General features: G+C 45.0%; 1 protein-coding gene across 2 annotated transcripts in view; it reads right to left on the bottom strand.

Moving 5' to 3' along the window:
* LOC113814042 (PAS domain-containing protein cky-1) overlaps nucleotides 1-10,000 on the bottom strand; it is a 115,288-nt gene that overhangs the window by 17,732 nt on the left and 87,556 nt on the right. For both annotated transcript variants that reach the window (XM_070144115.1, XM_070144116.1), the window contains exons 5-6: nucleotides 9,293-9,481; nucleotides 7,330-7,514 (exon numbers count right to left, since the gene is read on the bottom strand). In XM_070144115.1, coding sequence (XP_070000216.1) covers nucleotides 7,330-7,514; nucleotides 9,293-9,481 — 374 coding nt within the window. The remainder of the gene's footprint in view (nucleotides 1-7,329; nucleotides 7,515-9,292; nucleotides 9,482-10,000) is intronic.

Here is a 10,000-nt window from a genome sequence, read left to right as displayed (position 1 = left end):
TAATTTTCGAAGTTTTTAGATTTTGTTTATGATATTTCCTTTTATATGTCATTTTATGTCTTGTTTAACGAGTGTTTTAAAGGCATGATGCAAAATTTCAGAGTTACAGAAAATTATAAGGTTTCAGAGAAGTCTTAGAACATTATGGAAGTTCGAAGGAAAATTACGGAAAACTATAAAAATCAAATGTGGTTTTACAGAAACTTGAAATTAGATTTTTATTGAAAATCGCAGAAATAAGTGACATTTTGAAAGAATTACAAGTCTTTGCGTTTGATAAAGCACACCCTTTCGTCTTCATATAATTGAATTTCTATTATAATTTTCATGTTAGATTCCGAAAACATAAAAAAAAATGTTTTAAAAAGTCACCTTTAAGGAAAAAAAACTTTTATTCTTTCACGATCATAATGGCTTAGAAAAAAAGGGAGTTAAGCAACAAGGATGATATATAAAGAAGTGTAGAGAGATGAGAGGGAGAAAGAGAGAGAGAAGAAAAATAGTAAAAGAGGATAAGAGCAAAGAGAGGAAGGAGAAAGGGAAAGGGAGACAGGAAAAAATAAGAATGAAGTGGTATAAAAGGGAGAAAAAGAAAGAGAAAGGGGGAAAGAAGAATCGGAGGAAAATGAAATACAGAAGAACAAAAAGAAGACGAAGAGTCGAAGGAAAATAAAATAAATATTAATGGAAACAGGGATACATAAGAAAGTCCTAGAAAAGAGTCGAAGAGAATATTAAGAATATTATTGGAAACAGGATACATATAGTCCTCAGAAAAGTATAGAAGAGAGAATTAGATAAAAGAAGAGAGAAAAGTCGAAGGAGGGGAGAAACAGAAAAAAGAAGACAAAGAAAAAAAAAAAAGAAAGAAAACTAAATTAGAAAACTTGACTTTCCTGATTGCAGATTTAGAGATCCCCTCCCTTTCTGCTGCCCCCCCACCCTCCTCTTTACCACTCTCCCTCCCTCCTCCTTTCCTTTCCTCCCTCTCCCTATCCTATCCTCCCTCTAAAACCACCCTCTCATCTCACCCTCCTTATCTCCCATCCTCCCCCCTCTCTCTCTTCCCTCTTCTCTCCCTCTCTCCTCTCTCTCTCTCTTTCTCTTCTTCTCTCTCCCTTTCTTCCTCTTCCTCTTCTTCCTTTCCCTCCCCTCCTTCCTCTCAGATCTCCCTCTCCCTCCCTCCTTCCCTCCCTCCCCCCCTCTCTCTTCCCTCCCTTCCCCCCTCTCTCTCTCCCTCTCCCTCTCTCCCTCCCACTCCCTCACGCCGCCCCCTCCGTCCGCCCGCGCCATGACCTGGCCTGACGTACAAGAGTTTTACTAGCCGAGTCTCCATTGTTGGTTCAGCTTGATTTAGGATAACAGGGAATAACGCTCGGGAATTGCCCTGGGCCGTGACCCCGCTGACGAGGGAGAGGGGAGGGGGAGGGATGGAGGGAGGTGAAAAGGGAGGGGGAGAGGAAGGGGGTAGTGGGGGGAGGGTGTAAAGGGAGAGGGAGAGGAAGGGGGTAGTGGGGGAGGGAGGAGGGGGGAGGGGGAGGAGAGGGAGGTGGAAAGGGGGAGAGGGGGAGGGAGGGAGGTGGACAGGGGGCAGAGAGGATGGGGGGTAGTGGGTGGGTGTAGAGGGAGAGGGAAGGGAGGAGGGGGGAAAAGTAGAGGGGAGGGAGGGAGGCAGGGGAGAGGGGAGAGAGGAGAGGGAGGTGCAGGAAAGGGAGTAGAGGGAGGGATGGAGGGAGAGAGGGAAGGGAAGGGAGGAGGGGGAATGTAGAGGGAGGGGGAGGCGGGAGGTGGAAAGAGGGGTAGTGGGGGAGGGAGGCGGGATGGTGTTATGGGAAGTGTGGAGGGATGGGTGAGGGGGGGAAGAGGAGGAGGGGGAGCAGATAGAAGGGCGGTAGGATGGCGTAGAAGGAGTAGGCTAAGTAAGGAGAGGTGAAATAGAGGAGGAGGAGTGGGGAATGGAGGGAAAGGGGACAGTGGAAGAAAGTGGGGTGGGAGCGGGGAGAGAGAAGAGGGAGAGAGGGATGGAGAGGAGAGAGGAGGAGGGACAGGATGAAGTGAACCAGGAAAATGGAATAGAGAGGGGAGGTGAATAGGGGGGAAGAAGGGGAAAGAGAGAAGAAACTAAAGGAGAAATATGAGGAAGAGGAAGAAGGAGGAAAGATGAAGAAGAGGAAGGAGGAGTAAAGATGAGAAAGAGGAAGAATGAGGAAAGATGCGGAAGAGGAAGAAGGAGGAAAGATGAGGAAGAGGAACAGGAAAGGAGAGATGAAAAGGATGAATTAAGTTGATAATAGAAACAGTGGAAATTACAATTACTATGGACAACTTAATGTGCTTTTCTTTTTTGTTTTGGATTTGTTAATTATCCTCAATGTATGAAGAATTTGGAGTGAGCTGATAAATATTCTCTACTTAACTTATTAAAATCTCTCTCTCTCTCTCTCTCTCTCTCTCTCTCTCTCTCTCTCTCTCTCTCTCTCTCTCTCTCTCTCTCTCTCTCTCATTCCCCTCTTCCCTCTTATTATCTCCTCTCCATCCTTCCTCCCTCCTCCCCCCCTTCCCTGTTCGAAACCTCCTTCTCCCTCCCTCCTCCTCCCTCCTCCTCCCTCCACCTCCTCCTCCCTCCCTCCTCCTTCCTCCACCCCCCTCCCTCTCCACCCTCCTCCTTCCTTCCTTCCTCCTTCTCTCCTTCCCTCCTCCATTCCCTCTCCTTCCTTCCTCTTCCTCCTCTCCTCCACCGATATCCACACAAATTCCCACGGATCTTTACAGCAAATAGCAAACGGTGCATCACGAATCTCTTGCATAGTTGGCTGATTGGGGTCTAAATGGGATCGCTCGCCTTCGCATAACAGCTTAATGTATGTCGGGAAGAAAGATGGAGAGAGAGAGAGAGAGAGAGAGAGAGAGAGAGAGAAGAGAAGAGTGAGAGTGAGAGAGAGAGAGAGAGAGGGAGAGAGAGAGAGAGAGAGAGAGAGAGAGAGAGAGAGAGAGAGAGAGAGAGAGAGAGAGAGAGGGAGAGAGAGAGAGAGGGAGAGACAGACAGACAGACAGACAGACAGACAGACAGACAGAGAGAGAGATAACGGAAAATTCTATATAACAAATGAAATAACATTTGACTTAACGAAACAGGTTCCTTGGAGAACAAAATATAAAACTGGAGAGCAGAGAGACAAAAGGGAATTAGATCAAAATCAAATGAACAACCGATTAACAGAAGAACAGAGAAGTAAAGGAACAAAATGATAAAGCAGAAATGAAAGCGAAGATGTTATTAGGTGAACGATGAAAGAAGAGAAAGAATAGCAGAATAAAAACAATTATGGATTTTAAACAAATCACTTAAATAACAAACAAACTGAACAATAACAATACACGTAAACAATACAACAATATAACATAATATAACAATAACAATATAACAATACCCGTAAATAACATAATAATAATAATACACGTAAATAACTACATAATAATTATAACAATACACGTAAATAACAGGCACACTGAACAGAACAGAAAGACAGAAAAACGTTGAACAAAAATCTGACTTGTAGAACAAAAAGCAAACGCGAAAATAAAAATAGAGAAATAAACATGAGGAGAAGAATGAAAACAAGAAGGAAAAGAAAAGAGAAAGTAATGTATTGAGAAGCAAAACATGAAATAAAATAGGAAGAAAGAATTTGAAGAGATAACACGGTCTCGAAACGAGAACCTAAACCGGGAGAGCGAGCGAGAGAGAGAGAGAGAGAGAGAGAGAGAGAGAGAGAGAGAGAGAGAGAGAGAGAGAGAGAGAGAGAGAGAGAGAGAGAGAGAGAGAGAGAGAGAGAGAGAGAGAGAGAGAGAGAGAGAGAGAGAGAGAGAGAGAGAGAGAGAGAGAGAGAGAGAGAGAGAGAGAGAGAGAGAACGGAAATTATGCACGACAAATTAAAGAACGTTTGAATTAACGAAACGGGTCCCTAACAGAACAAAAGATAAAACAAAACGAGAACATGTATAAATAGAATGTAAGAAAACCAGAAAAAAACATTAAAAGAATACGAAACACTAAAAAATGAAAAAAATGAACACAATAAAACAAGAAAATAAACCGAGCCGAAAATCTAAAAAAAGAAGTAGAAAAGAAGATACTCGACAAATAGAACAGTTGCCTTGAACCAAAACAGAATAGACAAAATCAATATATGAATAATCAGCTGAATGAATAAATAGACAGATATATAAATTAATGAATGAATGAGAGAACGCAATAAGAGACAAATGATACGAAAAAAAACACTAAACAAAACAAAAAACAACAAAAAACTCGACAAATAGAAAAACATCTGACATCATAGCAACCTCGCAGAATGCTTAAAAGATCGAAACAAAAACAACAAAACAAAACAAAACAAAAGGAGAACACAAATAAACAAACAAGAGAGAATTAGAGAAGATAAATAACACGAAGCTCGCCATGAGAAACCTGAAACGACAAGGTGTTATGATAACAGCTGGTAATTAACTCGTCAAGGGCAGGTGTTTGCGTGGCCGCGGCGGGTGACAGATGCTGCTTCTTTGTGCACTGGGCGGGGGGGAGGGGAAGGATGGGGAAGAGAGAGGGAGAGAGGGTGGTATGGGGAGAGAGAAGGATGGGGGAGGGAGGCGGGGGGAGGGGGGGGGGAGGGAGAGAGAGAAGGAGGGATGGGGCAGAGAGAGGGAGGGGATGGGGAAGGGAGGTGGGGAGGATGAGGAAGGAGAAGAAGGAGAAGGGGAAGGATGGGGAAGAGAGAGGGAGAGAGGGTGGTATGGGAGAGGAGGGAGAGAGAAGGATGGGGGGAGGGAGAAGGAGGGAGAAGGGGAAGGATGGGGAAGAGAGAGGGAGGGATGGAGAGGTGGGAAGAGAGAGGGAGGGAGGGATGGAGAGGGAGAGAGAAGGATGGGGGGGGATGGGGAGGCAGAAGAAGGGAGAAGGAGGGATGGGGAAGAGAGAGGGGAGGGATGGGGGAAGGGAGGAGAGGAGAGAGAGAAGGAGGGATGTGGGTGAGGGAGAAGAAGGGAGAAGAGGAGGGATGGGAAGAGGGAGACAGAGGAATGGGGGAGGGAGAAGAAGGGAGGAGGGGAGGATGGGGGGAGAGAGAGGAGAAGAGGAGGACAGGGGAGTGAGGGCGAGGGATAGAGAGAGAGATGAAGGCAGGAGCGAAAAGGGAAGAGGAGTAGTGAGGGAGATAGCGAGAGGGAAGAAAAGAGGTAGAGGGATGCGAGAAAGGAGAGACAAAGAGGTGGGGGTGGAGAGAGAAGGGAATGTCTCTCTCTACCAGCAAGTCAGACAGACAGACAGATGGACTGACAGACGACCAGACAGACAGACAGACTACCATTACCACCCAACCAGAGACCCAACCAGACAGACAGACAGCCAGCCAAACAGACAGACCGACAGACAGACAGACAGACAGACCGACAGACAGACAGACAGACCGACAGACAGACAGACAGACAGACAGACAGACAGACCGACAGACAGACCGACAGACAGACAGACAGACAGACAGACCGACAAACAGACAGAAAATAGACAGACCAAATAGACAGACTGACAGCCGACCATTACCAACCAACCGACAGACACAGACAAACAGATCACAGGTGCATACGACCCTGAAAAAAAAGCGAGAATTACCCCTCAGTCTTCCCTTCGGCCCGAGGCGGGGGGGGGGCAGCAGGTGTCTTGGGGGGAGGGGGAGGGGGAGGGGGGCCGGGTGAAGGACACATCGATCCTACGGCTGTCAAGAGAACAGCTGACAGAAGGGGGGGCTCTATCCTACGCCTGGTTGGGAGAAAGGGGATCGGAGAGTTTCGTTTGTTTAGGTTTTGTGTGTTTGTGTTTGTTTGTTTGTCTATCTATTCGATTTCCTTTTGTTTCAGTTTTTTTTTTTTTTTTTTTTTTTTAACAAAGCCTTTACGATAAATTTCTTCCATTTGTTTTCCTTCTCCTTATTCTTCGTATTTCTGTTATGCTGATAAACGCTTCTCCTATCTCATCTCTCTCCCCTTCCTCTTTTTCTTCTTCTTCTTCTTCTGCTATCATTATTATTACTGTCACTTCTTCCCATTAGCGACGAGCAGTCCCAATAGAACACAAAACACACACACACACACACACACACACACACACACACACACGCTCACACACATACCGAAGTGTTCGCTGTCTTCTGCCATCACAACCTTACGTGCTCAGACCAGAAATGGTGCATATAATAACTTCTTTTTTTTCTTTGTTTTCTTCTTTTTCTTCAGCTTCCTCGAGATAATGTAATCTGAGGTATGATCGGTGATATATAATAACTTTATCTCTATCTAGACGTTTGTTTTTTTTTTCCTTTTATTTTCTTTTTTTTGGGGGGAGGGGGGGGAGGGGGGGATAATGTCATTTTGTCTCTGATGTGATTCGTAATAATTGATAATAAGATAACAACTCGTTTTTGTTATCAGTGTTGCGATAAGATATGCTTGCAGATATAATCTTCTCTCTCCTCATCCTCCTCTCGCTCTTTCACCATCTCTCCTTCCTCCTCCTCCTCCTCCTGTCTCTATCCCTCTCCTTCTCCTAATTTTTCCTCCTCCTCCTTCTCCACATCCTCCTCCTCTTCCCCTCCCACTTCTCTCTGCCTTTCCCTCCCCTTCTCCTCTTCTTTCTCTTCCTTCCTTCTCTCTCTCTCTCTCCTCAACATCATCACTCATTACCATTCACCTTCACCTCTCTCTCCTCCTCCTACACAATCTTTTCCTCCTTCGTTTCCCATTTGTCCACCTTTTCCTTCCTCCTCCTCCTCCTCCTTCTAACTCCTTTCCTCCTACTCTTCCTCTCCACCTCTTCATCCTCCTCTACTCCTTCTCTTTCTCCTCCTCCTCTTCCTCCTCCTCCTCCTCCTCCTCCTTTCTCTTCTCTCTCCTCATCCACCTTTTTTCCCTCCTCCAGCTCTCTGCTCCTCCTCCTCCTCACCACCAACACTATACTCCATCAATACAGTCCTCCTCCTCCGCCTTCACCATCACCACCATCCCCCCTTTTCCCCTCCCTCCTCCTCCTCCTCCTTCTCTTCTCTTCCTCATCCACCTTTTCCTCCTCTAGCCCCTGCTCCTCCTCCTCCTCACCACCAACCAACACTATACTCCATCAATACAATCCTCCTCCTCCTCCTCCACCTTTCCCTTCCCCCCCCCCACTCCGCCTTCACCATCACCACCATCCCCCCTTTTCCTCTCCCCTCCACACCCCCTTATCCTTCAGGTTAACCCCCCCCCCCCCCAAAAACGACCTCCACAACTGACACTCACTTCTTATCCAGGTTGATGAACTTCATGTCGAGCGTGTGCACGGAGGTGAAGACGTTGGTGGCGCCCTGCACGACGCTCTCGCGGGTCTCGGGCATGGCCACGGGCGTGCAGTGGGCCAGGAACACGGGCTCGTTCCTCGAGCACAGCGGCAGGTACGACAGGTAGTGGCCCGCGACGAGCACCACCTGCAGGAGGGCGAGAGGGAGAGGGAGAGAGAGAAGGGGAGGTTTGAGAATGACACGAAGACTCGCCAGGATTTGGAATGACAAGGTGTTAGGATAATAAGTGGTAATTAACTCTAGTTAATTATCAGTTGTTAATGGGATGTATTTCACTTGAAGATGAGAAGGTGTTATGATAATAAAATGGTAATTAACTCGTCTAGTTAATTACCGGTTGTTAGTGGGATGGATTTCACTTGAAGATGAGTAATGGTGTGTATCTTTAGGTCTTTTGTCTCTAATTCAAGGGTGAAGATGGGAGGGATTCGTGGGGATTCGATCTTGAAGGAAATTATATGAAGGGAAGGACAGAAAAATACACACGAATAATGCCGAAGCTTTTTTTTTTTGTGCATTTCTTTATTCCTTCTTTCGGTTCCTCCTTTCCCTTGTCACGTTTGCAAGAATTATGATCTATGTCAAGCAGTAGAAGGGATGTAAATGATAATAATAATGATGATTATAATAGTAGTAATAATAAGAAGAATAGTAATAATAATAATAATGATAGCAACAACAATAACAACAATAATGCTAATAATAATAATAATAATAATAATAATGATGATGATGATGATGATGATGATGACAATAATAAATTAATCAAATATAACCAAAAAATACATCACAATGACACAACACAGATAATTCCAACCATGATGCACAAACCCCCCTCCCCCCCTCCCCCCCTCTCCCCCACCCCTCCAATCTAAACAAAGCAAAAAGGCCAATTATAATTCCAGAACGTCCTTCTTCCTATCAATATTCTAAACAGGTTATTGATTCTTTTTCTCTTTTTTTTTTTACTTACCTCTCCTATATATCTTAATTTTCTTTATTTACCTGCTCGGGAATACTTTTCTTATCTCCCTTTTAATTTCTTCAAGACATATTTTTTCACCTATTCCTCAATAACTCGGTTCTCTTCCCTAATTCTCGCCTTATCGCTTCACAGTATTAGGTCCTTATATTGTCTGTATTTCCCCGATTTATTATTTTTTCCTCCTGTTCCCTGATTCCCTAATATTCTAAAATCTCTCATAAAGCCTTATATTTTCTTATTTTCTCCGAAGAAAATTTGCCAGCTTCTGCTTCCCTCACGTCAGCTGTTATTTATTTTCTTTATTGAACTTTTTAATGCTCTAATTTTATCAGTTTCTTTTAATTTCATCCCTGTATCTAATATTTAAGAATTATTTTCTGTATCTTTTTTGTCACTCCTCTCGCCTGATGTATACCGTTTACCATTCCATGCACTAATTATTTCATTTCTGCCCACTCCTCTTTCTTTAACTCCTTCCCTACCTTCACTTTCATTGCCTAATTTTCCTTTTTTTCAATTCCTTCCCTTTGGTACTCCCTTACCCTTATTCTCCTTTCTATTCCGAAATCCTTCTCCCTTAAGCCCTTCCCTACCCACACTCCCCTTATTCCTTCTTCCCCCCTACCTAATTTCTCATTTTTCTCCCAACTCCTTCCCTCAACTCCTTCCTTACGCTCACCACCCTGCCCCTCACCTCCCTCCCTTCCTCTCCTCCTTCCCTAACTCACCTACCTCTCCCCAATCCTCGCCTTCTGCCCCAAAACGTCTGTGTTCCCTAACCCCATTCCCTTAACCCCGTTCCCTTAACCCCGTTCCCTTAACCCTGTTCCCTTAACCCCGTTCCCTAACCCCGTTCCCTTAACCCCGTTCCCTTAACCCCTTCCCTTAACCCCGTTCCCTTAACCCCTTCCCTCCTCACCTTCTGGTCCCCGAACCTCATCTGCCTGCGGGCGTTCCTGGACACATTCATCCTGCAGAGGAAGAGGCGGTCCTCCTCGTGGGCGGCGGCGGCGGTCTGCGCCCCCCTGACGAGCTCCGCCTGCACTGCCGCGTGGTCCTGCTTGTCTATGATGTCGTAGACGCTGTCGCCGTGGATCAGGAGGTCCTCCTGAGGGGGGAGAGAGAGAGGGGATTAGATGGGCTTTCTTGAGGGGGGCTGTGTTTTTTTTTGTTGTTGTTGTTTTTTGTCTTTTTATTTGCTAGGGGTTGTGTTGTGTTGTTTTTTTGTCTTTTTAACTTGCTAAGCTTTTTTTTGTTTTGTTTTGTTTTATCATTGTTTTTACACAGATTCTTTAAGGTCTGTATTTTTCTTCTGTTATATATTTAAGGCTTGTAGCTTGTATACACAATACACATACATACATAGACTTGCATACATATACACTCCATACACTCATACCTTTTAAACAACAAAGAATATAAATATCTGAATAAAAGAAAGGAAAAAGACGAAAAAGTGAAATAAAGGCAGACACCTTGTGCTTGTGCTTGTGAGTTTGCGCGTGTCTCCGTTCTCGCGTGTGTATGTGTGTGTGTGCTTTTGGAGTGTGGGTGTGTGCGTGTGCACGTACTACACATAAGTGTCTGTGAGTGAGAATGTGTCTCTGTGGTGCATGTGCTCATCTGC

Source organism: Penaeus vannamei, chromosome 31 (assembly GCF_042767895.1).
Source record: "Penaeus vannamei isolate JL-2024 chromosome 31, ASM4276789v1, whole genome shotgun sequence".
Taxonomy (NCBI): Eukaryota; Metazoa; Arthropoda; class Malacostraca; order Decapoda; family Penaeidae; genus Penaeus; species Penaeus vannamei.
The sequence above is the reverse complement of the archived record's forward strand: the minus strand, read 5'-3'. Positions and strand labels throughout refer to the sequence as shown.